General features: G+C 47.4%; 1 protein-coding gene across 14 annotated transcripts in view; it reads right to left on the bottom strand.

Moving 5' to 3' along the window:
- The window catches only part of Rapgef1 (Rap guanine nucleotide exchange factor 1), a 116,396-nt gene that overhangs the window by 92,847 nt on the left and 8,582 nt on the right, over nucleotides 1–14,967 (bottom strand). For 4 of the 14 annotated variants that reach the window (XM_051185016.1, XM_051185019.1, XM_051185017.1 and 1 more), the window contains exon 1: nucleotides 1,381–1,587. The exons of 6 other annotated variants lie outside the window; for them this stretch is intronic. In XM_051185016.1, the coding sequence (XP_051040973.1) occupies nucleotides 1,381–1,444 (64 nt within the window). In that variant the 5' untranslated portion in view covers nucleotides 1,445–1,587. Of the gene's footprint in view, nucleotides 1–1,380; nucleotides 1,588–14,967 lie in introns of those variants that run through there. 4 more of the 14 variants (XM_051185028.1, XM_051185030.1, XM_051185023.1 and 1 more) reach the window with 3 other exon arrangements.

Genomic DNA, 14,967 nt, shown 5'->3' with positions numbered 1-14,967 from the left:
CACTTTCAATGTATTATTTTGCTGAATTGTGTCAGGGTAATTACAGCAAGCATGGCTTTTTAAACACTCCAGCTTGACTAATCAAAACCAAGAGTATTCTCCCACACTGCTCAGTACCAAGGAAAGTAAGGGCATGGGCTAAGTGCAGCTCAGGGTTGCTTAGCAAGTTCCAAGTGTTGGACTCAGTACCCAGCACCCAGGAAAGAGGAGTTCCCAGCACAAGCCCCTAGACACTTCCTATTCCGCCTTGTTAAACTGGAATCCAGTAGAGTGTTCTTTAAAGAAACAGCAGACAAGAGAATGATGAGGGAGGTTCAGAAAGGCTGGAACTTGACAGCAAACAAACCTCACACACTCCCAGCCCACCCCCGGCATGCTTTGGAGGGAGATTCGAGACAGGGTTTCTCCGTACAACAACAGTCCTGGCTGTCCTGGAACTCACTTTGTAGACCAGGCTGACCTCAAATTCAATGAGATCCCCCTGCCTCTGTCTCCCAAGTGCCAGGATTAAAGGCGTGCACCACCACTGCCTGGCTCTATTTTCCCTTTTAAGTGAAAAACTGTCTATAATTTGATTCTAACAGTTATTGTTAACATTTTCAGGCATTTCTTTCCAATTGCTTCTTCATGCACAAACACACATTCAGCCATAGTTACAAGGGGATTGCCAACCACAAATCAAGCATGACTGCAGCTGTTAGACAAGATCTGAAAAGATGGCTGGGGTGGTGCACACCTGTAATCCCAGCACTAGGGAGGCTAAAACAGGACTCTCTAAATTTGAGAACAACCTGATGAGACAGAAAACTCAGGACCAGTACAAGTTAAACAGTGTGAGATCCTGTCCTAAAGTCCTACAGGTGCCACCTCTGGCACATCTGCCAGCTGCTAGCCTGATGGGTTAGGTGTCTGAGACAGAGCTGTCCTGGATCACTGCTGAAGGTCATGTGCTGATCCTGGGGCACTGTGACAGTGCTGTGGACCCTGTTCTTCTTCTCCTCAGAGCTGACACAGCAGCCTGAGGGTCCCAGTCTGTGTTGAGAAAGGTAGCTGCCTCTCACAGAGTGGAAAATAGGTTAATAGGGTGGATATATATTTATCTTTGGAAGATGATACATGCTTAGAAGCTTTTTAACAATATTCTTTACACCAAAAATATCACAAAGTACTCCAACTCACGGACAGCAAAACTCTTGGTCTTAAAAACTGAAGGATGTCAATCAAAATGGAAACTCTTGTGCTGAGCCACCCACAGCCATGAAGGCATTAGGAGGAGAGTTTGCTCAGATCAGATGGCTCCCCAGGCTGATTCAGCTGGGCAAGGGTCCCAGATGAGACCACCCTTTTGCTGCCTATGAAATGGGGGCAGAACTTGCTTACCTTGTTTCCAAGGGCACAGATGGCTTTGTCTCAGGGGCTTCTGTTTTTCAACAGCATTGCCCATCCCTAAAGCCAGCTGGTCACAGCACCTTTCCCAGCCCAGGCGTCTTCACTGAATGACGAGTAAGAACCAAGTGACTGGCTGAAAGGGGATTCATCTCTAGGATAACCCAAATGACCCAGCAGCCCCAGGCAGAGCCCCAGGAGCCTCTGGAGAAAGCAGGAACTCTGTTACTCTAAAATGTCTCGCCTCCTGCCTTTCAAATTCTTTGGTGGTACTGGGAGGAAACTACAAGAAAGGGTGTTACCGCCCTACCGGTGGGTTGCAGTAATCCACTATATTAAGCAGCTCTTTCCTTGGGCCTCTGACATCACTAGCTCTGCAGCAGCCTGGAGAATGGGCCACACTCCTATCGCCACTGCTGCTTTCCCAGGGGAAGCAGTAGGGATTGGTGATCCAGAAGCTAAAAGTCACAATGGCCATTCTAGGGTGTGCAGTGAACCTTGTATAGACTCTATGTCACACCTTCTATTTAAGGTCTGTCTCATTCTCAGCCCTATGACACAGTTGGAGGAAACAGGCTGATCTCATTAATTCTGTGGCTCCAAGGGAAAAACAAAACACTCAGATGCAAGTAATGTCTTCATTCACAAAGGAAACAAAATGCCAGTGCAGCCTTTAAGGGTATGTACCCCGAGTTCTAAACCCTGACTCTATATGAAGAGCATGTATTTTTGGGAGAAGGTGTCATGCCACCTAGTTTGCAGGAAGAAAACAAGGGCAGGAAGTCTATGAAAAAAAGGAAGAAAAAACCAAGGTGAGTGTCAAGTCTAATTTATTTCAGCCCCCCATAGGAGGTCTAGAAATGCTGCTAAGGGTATCAGGGTAAGAATGCCAGCTCTGGACCCAGCCAGAGCTTCAAACTGAGCTCTGCCACTGGTGTTGCCTATAAAGTCAGCAGCCTCAGTTTCATTACCTGCTAAATGGACACATCACCAGTCCACCTCTGCTTGGTACATGTTCTACACAATTGTCTCCTAAGCTCAGTCTCTAAAGCCACAGCAGTCAGACGGGAGAGCCCTGGCTCCAGGTCAGCCAGTGGTACACAGCAGATAAGTTCTGCAAAGCTGGGTGGCATGGCATGGAAGCAAACGGAAGCAGCCTGAAGACAGCACCCAAAAGCAGACCCTTAGAACCAGTCACTGCTCTCTTCAACTCTGCCACTGCTCCCACCAGTCCTGCAGAAGGAAGGACCTGGATAAATGAGGCAGAGCAGGGAAGGCCTAGCAACATCTCCACCAGATCTCCAGGTGCTGTTTTCTTTCATCAATATAGAAAGCATTTCAGATAATCAGTCTGAGCTCCCAAACTTGGCAAAGCAAACCCATACCCAGTTCATCTTTCCAAGGTTGTTGCCCCTTTTGATGAGCTGGAGTAACTTCATCTGTCTCTTTCTCATTAAACACCAGAACAGCTTTCCTCAGGGAAATCTTAGCTTCTCCCACACTATCTGCAGTTTAACACATGCCAACACTAACATAGTAAAGGGGCTCCGGTCAGAACCTGCACTTTAACATCTTTCACTTAGAGAAAGTTTATTTTATCAACATTTGGCAAATAGCGGGGCAGTGGTGGCGCACCTTTAGTCCCAGCACTCAGGAGGCAGAGGCAGGAGGATCTCTGTGAGTTCAAGGCCAGTCTGGTCTACAAGAGTGAGTTCCAGGACAGCTTCCAAAGCCACAGAGAAACCCTGTCTCAGAAAACAAAACACAAAACAAAACACAGAAATTTGGCAAATAGCTTATCTAGCTGCCTATCAGGACAAGAGCCTGTCAGAAGTTGTGCTTGGCAATGCTGACGTGTGGACGGGTGAAGGAATGAACAGTGACAAGCCCTACCTGGTCCCCCACACTGGAATGGGTTAGCCACACAGAGACCACCCTGAGCCTGTGTAGGGCCTCTATACCAGTGTATCATCCACACCATTACTGCCCCATCCTGCTCTAGAAAGTGGATGATGCAGGCATCTGATTATGGCGGATCCACAGTGCTGAGTCTGGTGAGAGGCTTCAGCAGGTGAAAGTACTGCCTCAAAAAGCCTGAGGACCTGAGTTTGGTCGCTGCCCAGAAATCCATGGTGGAAGCAGAGACCTGACTCCTGAAAGTTGTCCTTTGGTTGTCATACATGCACCATGGCATGTGTTCTCCCACAGTGGCATGTGTATACCCACACTGACATTTATAGATACACAATAATAACAACAGCAGCAAAATGTGTACAGAGCTGGGCTCTGCCCTGCTAGTTCTGAGCTGTTTTCACTCTGGTGGCAGTGTCTCTAGGAGCAAATGAACCCAAGATCCAAACAGTCTATCTATGGATGATACTGGCAAACAGAACTTTCTCAAGAGCACACTTTTTCTTGAGGACTTGGCGGTTCAACGGCTTCTGAGGCAGCCCTGGTACCAAATGTTCAAACCTGTGCTGCTCCAGTGGAGGGGGGGAGATGAGCTGAAGAGTTCATTTTTAAGGCTTCCCCCTGGATTGCCAAATCAGAGAAAAGTGTCCCCAGAATCATCCCAAAAGGTAAATAAATATGCTGACTAAAATGGCTCAGAAAGGAAAGGCCCTGCAGGAGGTGCCAGTGTGGGTACCCCCACAGGGCCAAAGAAACAGCACCAGGCTCTTGGGTGGTGCCCAGGAGCTGACACCCAGCTCTGTGTGTGTGTATGTCTGCCGGGAGGAAAGTCTGATGTTGGTCATTTCCCTCCTGTAGAAAAATGCAACAATACGAGGAAGCACAGAGCCTGGTGGGAATGTTCCATGGGGGGGGGGGCAGGGAAGCCTGGTTCTGCACATGCTCAAAGGGCCAAGCCGAGCAGAGGTCAGGTATCAAAGGTGTGAGGCAGAGCTCATGGGCCAAATTTCTGGGTCATCTGCTGATATCCCTGAACAGCGGGAGAGGATCACAGGAGGCAAAGCCACTTGAGCAGACTGTGTCACAGAAGCACTGACTAGGTTCAGAATGAGGCTTCAGCATGAAATGACATGCACAAAAGTCATTTGATTACCATGCGAGGCATGCTGAGGAAGCACACCAGCTAATCCAATTGGCAGGTCAAGGAAAGGGTGAGGATTGAAGGTGTACACAAAGGAGGTGGTGAGCACTGGATAGGTAAAGGAGGGTTCCTTTTCTAAAGTGTTAAACCATATGCATGCATTTTTCTGGAAAGAGAAGTTCATGGTTTTCACCACCTCAAAAGGTTCTAAAAAGCCAAGAATTATCAAGTTGGTCCAAATCATTAAAATGAAACGGGGAAACTGAGTGTCTTAGTAATGTTTCTATTGCTGTGACAAAATACCATGACCAAGGTGATTTATAAAAGAAAGCATTTAACTTGGAGGCTCAGGGTTCCAGAAAGATAGTCCATGGCCATCATGTCAGGGAGCAGGGCAGCAGGCAAGCTGGCATGGCACTGGACCAGCAGCATAAGGCTGATATCCTCACCCAAAGACGGTAAGGAGGAGGGAGGGAGAAAGAGAGAAAGAGAGGAGAGCTAACTGAAAATGGTTTAGGTTTTTGAAACCACACAGACACCCCTTCCCCTCATGACACATGTCCTTCAAAAAGTCACATCTCCTAATCCTTCTCAAACAGTTTCCAGATTGGCAGAGAACCTGTGGATGAGTCTCAGAGGAGCGAGGCTGGTCCAGGCTTTGTATCTGCAGAGCACCTGTCTGCTACTGTGAGCTCAGTCCTGAGAGCTGGAGGTACCCCATTGGGCAACTGTGTTGCTCTCTGGTACACCCAGAAGGGAGCTACACACTGCCATGACCTGTGACTGGCTCATCTGTTACACAGTTATCAAAATCAGCTCCTTGCCTCCCAGACCCCTTGAGATGGCTGGTCTTCAGGCCACCCTGGCAATGTAGACTATAAATAGGGACCACACAGACACTGTGGATGCAACAGACATACATCCAGCCTCCCTGAGGCAGCTCCACTACCAGGACCTACCTATCTACGTCTAACTCTGAGGCAGGAGCAGAACAAAGCCCACCTGGATTCCTCAGTTCTGCCTAGAATTGGAAGGAAGGCTGTTTGGTTTTGGGTTTTATTTATTTGTAGCCAAGGCTAGCCTTGAAGTCCTGCCCCCACAATGCAAGTTTCAGGGTTACAGATATGGGTTTTGGAAGGAAGTTTTAAAACTGAACAGAAATAATGGAGAACACGTTGATGTATTAAATTATGGGGAGAGGCACTAAGCACACATAGAATCCTTATACCCTTACAGCTTTCTGGAGCACCTGGGAAAGTCTCGAATGTTGATATTCAGAGGTCTTTGAAGCCTGGCCCCCAAACCATCTTCTGCCTTCCCCTGCCATTCTCCCCTCACGCCTAGTGTACTTGCTGTTGAGATGTTCACTTCTCACCTCTGCAGCCCACTCTCATCCCTAAGGAGTCCCATAATCTGTCCCACTGCTACTCTGAGAAAGGCTGGACACCTCTCCCACCACCTCTGGCTCCTGCCTTGAAACTCTCTTAACTTCCAGAGTCAGGGGAGCAGCATTGCTGAAAGGCAGAAGATCGTCATGAAGTCGACATGAGCTAAGGGCAGAAAACAGGGTCAGGTGCCTGTGGTCACACATGGCATGTCCAATCTACCTTCTAACAGCTGAATGATAAACCGACATTTCTGAAACAAGAATGGAAACAAATCACCGACTACAATGGACCTGCACAGAGACTGGCAGCCTTGTGGACTATCCAAGAGAGTCAGATAGCAAGGATGATGCAGACTTCTGAGCCTCAGCCAAGGGGTCCAGGATGTAATGGACCCAGGGCTGGCACCATTGTGGTCCCAGAACTAAGGAGGCTAAGGCAGAAGAATCCCGAATTCAGGACCAGCCCAGACTATGATGGGAAGCTTGAAAGGAGGCACAAGGTCTGCACACATCTGCTATGCTCGTGAAGATGTATGGTGTGCACCTCAAATTCACAGTCAAGTTGTATTCCCAGTAAGTGGCTCGAGATTGGTTCATGAGGACAGAGCTCACATGTGAGGGCAGAAAGACTCCTGGCCCCTTCCTTGTGAGGACACAGCAAGAAGGCACTATCCTTGGACACCCAATCTGCCAGGGCTTTGGTCGTGAACTTCCCAGCTCTAGGGATGGGTGTTTATAAGCTACACCCAAACAGGCTAAGACCACATTCATGGAAAGACATTCAGCAGGCAGCTGGTACCTCCTGGCCATGAACCAGGAAAAAAGAAAGGCTGGAAATAGATATTTTGGGACAGGCTCTGTTTACAGCAGTGGTTTTCAACTTTCCTAATGCTGTGACCCTTCAATACAGTTCCTCGTAGTGTGGTGACCCCAAACATACCGCTTTTTTGTTCCCATTTCATAACTAATTTTGCTACTATTATGAATCATACTGTAATTATATTTGGAGATAAAGGTTTGCCAAAGGGGTCACGACCCACAGGTTGAGAACCATTGGTTTAGAGGGCCTGCACTGTCCAGGAAGTGATTAGAGTCTCATCCCAGGACATTCCAAACTGGAGAGTTCAAGAGGGTGAAGACCCTGCACCAGAGGGCTGGGAGGAAGCTGCTTTCTGGGGAGCATCTGGACCGGAAGAAGCCTGTCAGTGTTTACCACCACAGGGAGAAGGCTGCTGTGTTATGTGGCTTCAAATGGATTTAAACTTTGAGTCCAAACTAGATACTTAGTTTTTAAATGTCTTGTTTATCATGATGACTCATACATCATCCTAATTAATTAGCTAATATCCCAAGGCACAGTATGCATTAAGTGGGAGATCCATCAGTTTTTTTCACGGCAGCTAAACTGCCAGCCACCTTCGTGCAGAGCTTAATTAGACGGCTGCTACAGAATTCTCCCCCTGCTCTCTCTCAGAATCATCTTTAGACTGCAGTGGCTTTAGGAGGGTGTTTTAAGCTACTTCTCTACATTACCAGGGTTTGTTTCAGTGCCAGACAGGAACTTCCATTTAGCTCCCCGTGGGCCAGCAGGACCAGTTGACTGAACTGTCAGGGCTGCAGTTTGTCACCCATTCCTAATGTGTTCCCACATGATGATGCTGAGGAGGGGCACATTCTGTAGCTGCTGTTCCCACAGAGAAGAATGGGAAGGGCACTAGGGATCTGATCTAAGCAGTAAGGAACTGCCCTTAGAACAGCAGAATGACAACACAGATACACACTCCCCATAATGTTGCCAGGAAGGAGCAGGATTGCTATTTAGGTGACAAACTGAAGCCTGATGATTCAGCCATCCTGATTTCAATCTCCACACGAAGGAAGGAGAGAACTGACCCCTCCACATTGTTCTTTGACCTCCACATGAACAAATGACATACGTGTACACACACACACACACACACACACACACTCAATGAACTTTACACATATCATTAAAAAATTACAAATAATTTTTAAAGAGATGTCATTTGACACAAATTCTATTCTTGTCTCCATCCACTCCAAGAATAGGAAGCTAAGACCGCTTAGCCTTCCCACAAGGACCATTCACTGATCTTAAACCCAGCTCTCCCAGATTTTGATGCTCACCTGACTTGAGTAAATGGGATGTAGGAAATGGCAGAGGTTTCAGAGGAGGAAAGAATCAAGGGAGAATGCACAGATTCATGAGAACCTCCCGGAACTAAGCCTGTACTGGATGGAGCCAGCGTATTTCTCAACCAGGTCTCTCAAAGCAACCTGGCCCCTCTGTAATACAAGCTGTGTGGGCACATTTGTGACTATTTTCCAACTGTCCCAGGATGCTGAGAGGGGTGTGGTTCTGAGCAGTCACCCTGAGGAAATCAGCAGGCCAGGAGAAGCAGTCAGCACTTCCATTTGTCAAGGTTCACAGGGACCCTTGGTGACTTTCTTCACTGGGAGGCTGTAATGGAGACATTCATGTGCAAAGATTCAGAACCCAACTCTTGAATCAATGCTCTGTCTCAGCAAGGCATGATGGCATGTGTCTATAATCCCAGCATCAAGAAGTTAAAACAGGAGGACTGTTGAGTTCCAAGGCCAGCCTAGGAAGGGGGTGATTGTGGGTAGGTGTCCAAGTTCTTCCTACAGAATTTGCACTTGGGAAGTCAGCGGGAGTCATGCTCCAGTGTGTCCCTGGATAAACACTTTCTTGAAGCTTAACTTTAGAATCCAAGTGTGCTGTTTTACGATCCACTCTGTTAGTATGCTTCCTGAGAAAGGTTATGAACCAATCCTACATTTGCTGCTAATGTCCACACAGCAGCTGGTTATCATGGGACTGTAATGACACCTGTGGGCCATAGACTCTACCTTGGTGATCTCAGGCTGAAGCTCTGTGGAGGTGCTATCCATTTAACAGGGCCTAGAGGGCTGGAATTTCTGAGGAAGCTATGGCCCTGCTTCTGTGCAGATTATCCTCCCTCTGCCCCTCCCATGAACTAGTCATATTTTCTTAGGAATGTGGCCAATAGCTTGGAATCCTTCCAGGGTACCTGCCACCTGCACCATCAACTGCCCAGTATGCAACCCTTGACAAGGCCAAGCTTTAGTGACCGCAATGATACCCAGCACTAGGTGCCAGACTACGACACCTCAGGGTGAAGCCCAGCTGCACATTCAGGCCCCTGAAACTGTCAGTCATTCTTGGCTCTGATGTCCTCAGAGTATAGATACAGAACAAGAATAAAGACAGTTTGATTCAGAGCCTGGGCAGTTCCTGGAGGTGGAAGCTGTGATGGAGTCTACCAGAGTTGAAAAGTCAAGATACATGGTAGCAAGATCCCTACCCAGTGGTCTAGTATCTGCTCTGGCTTACAGACTTCCTGATCACACAAGCTCCTTGAGGGCCAGGCCCAGTACAGGAGCCACTGTACCCAGAAGGTCCTTTACCCAATGCCCTTCCCAGCCCAGATACAGCCCATCAAACAGCAGTCATATGTCCACTAATACAGCCACTTACAGGCTGCTTTTTAAAAACTGTATTGATATAATTTATTGTATAAGGATATAGTCTAAGAGTAAATAATATACTTAGGTAAATAAATGCTAACATAGGACCGACCCAGACCTCCTGAATGTGGATGTTAGTTAGGAGGACTGGGCAGTCTATGGGGCCTCTGGTAGTGGATCAGTATTTATCCCTAGTATACGAATGGACTTAGGGAGCCCATTCCACATAGAGGGATACTCCCTCAGCCTAGACACATGGGGGAGGGCCTGGGCCCTGCTCCAAATGATGTGACAGACTTTGAAGATCCCCTATGGAAGGCCTCACCCTCCCTGAGGAGCAGAAGGGGATGGGATAGCAGTCAGTGGGGGGGGGGGACAGGGGAGAATGGATGTGGGAATTGGGATTGACTTGTAAAACAAGTTTGTTTCAAATTTAAATTAAAAAAATATCAAAAAATGCTAACACTATATTTTTAGCATATTTTGAAACTGATGAGTCTGGGGGTAGAGCTCTGTGGTACAGTGCCATGAAAACAAGTGTGGTAAAACATGTTTTTGTTTGTTTTTTCTCAAGACAGAGTTTCTCTGTATTGCACTGGCTGTCCTGGAACTCAAGAAATCTGCCGGCCTCTGCTTCTGCCTCTGCCTCTCTGAGTATTGGGGTCAAACGTGTATGCCAACACCACCTGGTGGTAAAATTTGTTTAAACTGACTACCCGAGCCATGCTGTGTATACATCATCCACAAACGCCATGCTGCATCACCACCATCTCCACAAGATCTCCATTTTGCAAAACAAACTGTCCATCAGCCACCAGCTCTACCATTCTTCCCTCATCCAGACCCTGTACCATTCTGCTTCAATATGATTTTTATCAAGTTAGGATCCCATGAAAGTGAAGCCACACAGTGCCTGTTTCTGTGTCTGTCTTACTTCACTTGGCACAGTGCCCCCAGATTTATCCATAGTGTAGCACATCAGACTGCCCCCTCAAAGGCTAAATTAAAAACAAACAAACAAACAAACAAAAAAAACTGCTTTTTATCTATCCACCCATGAGGGTCATTCTACCTTTTGGCAATAATGAATAATGCTGCCGTAAAGGGGTGGGGGCTCTTCAAGACCCAGCTTTCAGCATTCTTCTGGGAATTTAAGAAGTGTGGTGTTTATATGGTGTGATATTTCTGAGGCACTGCTATCTAGTCTTCCCCTTCATGTTCTGCCAACTCAGGGTTTCACTTTCTCCATGATGTTGTTCCCAAGATTTTTGAAAGGAACCATCTTTGTGTAGGGTGTGTTCTCATTGTGGTTTTGGTTATGTTTCCCTAGTGAACAATAATTCTGTGCATATTCATAAGCTCATTGGCTGTTGACATAGTTTCTTTGAGAAGAATGTCATTTTGATCTTTGGTCCATTTTGTTTTTTGAGACAGGGTTTCTCACTGGAGAGATGGCTCAGTGGTTAAGAGTGGTTTCTCTGTGTAGTTTTGGAGTATTGTAGACCAGGCTGGCTTTGAACTCACAGAGAGCCACCTGCCTCTGCCTCCTGAATGCTAAGATTAAAGGCGTGTGTCACCTAACTGGCTGATCTTATGTCCATTTGTAAAAATTAAGTTGTTGTCACCCGTGCTGTCAGCAAATGTCACGTGGAAGGAAGCCTATGATTGGTGCTCCTTCTGACTGCAAAGAGCAAGGACTGATGACTGCAGGCTCACAGTTGAGAAAGAGGAGCATAGACGGCTTCTGTGACAACCCCCATCTCCCAAAGTAACAGCCAAGATAAGAAGCCATCTAAGAGAACTTGTAAAAATTGTGATAAGGATGCTCAAGTGTAGCTCTCCATAACTGAGGGCTTCTAGAGGGGGTGTAGATAGGGAAGGATTCAGTTATCTTTAAGGGGCTGGCCACTGAGAATATGGATAACACAAATTAACTTATGCGTCTTCTTCATCTCCTTCCTCTTGGGGGAGAGGTGTCACAAAAGTTGGGGGAGACCTGGAAGAGCTAGGAAGTAAGTGTGATTGGGGTGCATGATGTGAGATTCCCAAATAGTAAAAATATTATGTTGGGGACAAAATGCCCAAATAAAACAGCGTGGGACAAAAATAAAAAAAAGGAAAAGGAAGAAAGAAAGAAAGAAAGAAAGAAAGAAAGAAAGGAAGAAAGAAAGAAAAAAGTTGTTTTTGTTGGGTATTGTTTCACCACATTCCTTGGAAATACCTAAATAGCTAATGAAGGTCAAACTCTCAAGCAGATAAACAAGCCAATGTAATGGAATACTACATAGCAATAAAAAGGAACAAGGTGGAGATAAATATAATAACTTGATGAGTGTAAAGAAATCAGTGTCCACAAACACAGAAGATGGTCACACTTCCATAAGGACAGATGGAAGAGAGCTCAGTGGTCACAGAGGTTGGAAGAGTTTTACTCAAAGACTTTGCAGGAAGATTCCCCTAGGGTAGGTGGAGCAGCAAGGCCTTCTGCCTGTGGAAATCTGCCCATGTTGAACACAGAGGTTTACAGTGTGAGTTTACAGCATTCTCACTCAGAAGAGGAAAGCTCCCTTTGCTCACAGAGACCTGGCTACATGGAAGCACCATTCCTGGGACCTCACACCCTCAGTAGTACATGAGGACTGACACTTGAACCCAGTCTAGCTGAACTAGGACATGAAGTTCTAAAGAGCCTAAGTATTCACAAACACTCTATCACGTAGGAGGGAACATGTATCAAGTTTCCATCCGCACAGGCCCTAGCAGAACAGACCCTAGGCAGACCCACAGCCCCAGTTCACAGAGGGGACATGTAGTGACTCTGCAGCACCAAGTCTGCTCTCTTTGTACTGCCTGAAAATGTCTGTTACCAGTCTGGTGGTGACAGTGACCATCACACTCTGGTGACCTCAGCCTATGTGACTGAGCAGCAAAAGGCGTTCTCATCCTAGGAGCTGGGGCCTGAGAACTTTGGCCACTGCAGCCCAGAGTGGGAGTACAGTGCATGTTCCTAGCCCAGTTCCTATGCTTCAAACACAAAAACAGCTCCTACAAGCTTTTGTGTTCAGGGTGATGAAGAGAGACAAAGCCAGACCATGCAGAAAAGCATGCTTTTGATCCAGACCTTGGGCTCTGTGATGAGCTCAGAGAACTAGTATGTGTAAGGTGATCTGGACAAGCCCAGGCAGACCCACAGATGACTGTAGTGACGCTAATGAAGTGGGAGGTCCTGCAGCTCCAGGTCCCAATGAGTAGAGGGAGGGGTTGAACAGCTCCATCTCCTGCAGACAGACAACACAGTGCTTCCTGCCAGTGGCAGGGGGTCTACACACCCACTTGCACATGGCAGGGAGGCCCAGGAAGATGTTAGCAGGACAGTCATTCCTGAGTTCCTGCAGCTGTGAAAGGTAACCTTGGGAGGAAAACACAGGGTAGGGATCACCATGTCATTTGTAAATTACCTATCACAAAGACCTGAATGACAGTATTTTAACAATCACAAGACAAAAGCAACACGCTGTGAGAGCTCACCTTGATGGTTTCAATCCTGAGGGTCAGCCCAGGTAGGGGCAACTGAAGTGTTCTTAGCAGTGAAAACACACCTGCCAGGTTTCAGCCCTGCCACAGCCTTCAAGCTCATTACTTTTAGACTAGACTAGCACACCCCACCTGCGGCATGGCCAGTGTGTGTGACTTAGGTGACACCCAGCTCCACAAGCCTGCAGCCCCTCTAATTGGTGTGGCTCAGTGGAGGAGTGCTCAGCTTATGTGGGGCCCAGGGTCACCCCCACACCCTGCACAGAGACTCCAAAGCACCTCAAAAGCCAGAAAATGCCCTTTCCACTGAGGACTGCAGTATGAAATTTTATTCACTCTTATCAATATTTTTAAAGAAATGTTATTTTAGGGTCTAACTAAGAACAAGGCTAATGTAGATCTATCAGCACTTCCCAAGTGTTAAGAATCAGCTAGAACCCTGAGGTATCAATCTCCTCACTGACTCTTCCCTTCTGGCACATCATGAGGCAGACCCACTGAAATGAGGAGGGTGGGGTCCCACAGCCACTTCATTGTACCTGTTTGCCTGTCATTTTACAGGTGAAGACAGTTAACAGCTCACAGGGCACCGAGCCAGCACACTGGTGCAGTACTGGGGTCACTGGAGGATCTTCTTATAGCGCCTGCTCAGGCTCCCCCAGCCTCTACCACAGAGGAATGTAAGAAAGGCTCAGTCTCCTGCAGTTCACACAGCACTGGCTGGTTGACTCCTGCTAGGCACTCAGCGACACCTACCAGGGCCACTTATTACCCCTACTGCACCATTCCACTCCCAAGCTGCCTTCAGGAAACCACTTCTGAACCGAGGAGTCAGAGGCTGCTTTGCAAGTCTGTAGGCAGATGTGCAGCCAGTGTCAGTCCTGCAGAGATGCAGGAAAGCCCCAGGGAAGTCCCAAGCTGAGTGGTTCCAAGCAATGGTAATGGTGGTGCTGCTGAGACACCCCTGTGACTCAGCAGACCAGTGCTGAACCCAGGGTTCAGAAAAGGGGGTGGGGGTGAACCAGGCCCTCTGCAGCGTGTGCCTGCGCGCCAGTCACATACTGCCTTCCTTTCCGCAGCTGTTAAATGGTCCCAATACCTGCCTATTCTCCAGTAAGGGAAATCAATCAAGCACCTGTCTGAAGGTCCAGCTCCTAGCACAATGTCTGGCACCTAAGAAAAAGTGAACACCAGTCACCACCTCCCTCACTTAGAACAATGCTGTACAGCTCCAACACCTTAGATAGGAGAGTCAACAAAACCCACAGCAACAAAGAAGCTTGTATCTGAAATACTTGGGAAGCTGGAGGACTGCATTTATTCTGATGATGGACAGTTAGAGTCAAGCACAACATCCACAGAGCTGAAGAGGTGGCTCAGTGGATAGGAACATTTGCTGCTCAAGCATGAGGACTGGAGTTTGAATCTTCAGCGCCCATGTAAAAGGCTAAGTGTGGCCACAGGCACAAACTTATGCCCCAGTATTTGGGGTTGGGGAAATGCTGACAGAAGGATCTGTGGGCTTGCTGGCTGTCAGTCTTCCCAGAACACGGTCAGCAAGCCCAATACCTGGGAAGCAAAGGCAAAGGATCAGCTGTGTTTGAGGTTAATTTCGGCTGTATGATGAATTTGAACCAGCCTGGGCTACATGGTCCCCATCTCAACACAGAAAGAAATCATTAGCAAAGCGTCTGTGTCCAACCCACCACTAGCACTGTGGAGTCAGCATCAGGAAGGGCCTTTCAACCAGACACAAAAGTAAGTACAGGTGACTCCAGCACCCTGAAACCTAAGACAGGAGGACGACTGTAAGTTTGCGGTCAGCCTGTGCTACACAGCAAGTTCAAGATCTGTCTAGGATACATGGCAAATCCCTGTTCCAAAACAAAACAAAACAAAAAAAACAAAACAAAACAAACAAACAAACAAACAAAAAAACAGGGAAGGTCAGGGATGAAGGTAACTTCCCTCTGGCTTTGGGCCCTGTGCAGGACAGCTTCTCAAGCTCCCTGTTACACTTCATCCCTAACCTGCCAGCAGCCACCTCTCAAGCAGAGGAGTACCTGGAAACATCTAA

Source organism: Phodopus roborovskii, unplaced genomic scaffold (assembly GCF_943737965.1).
Source record: "Phodopus roborovskii unplaced genomic scaffold, PHOROB, whole genome shotgun sequence".
Lineage (NCBI taxonomy): Eukaryota > Metazoa > Chordata > Mammalia > Rodentia > Cricetidae > Phodopus > Phodopus roborovskii.
The sequence above is the reverse complement of the archived record's forward strand: the minus strand, read 5'-3'. Positions and strand labels throughout refer to the sequence as shown.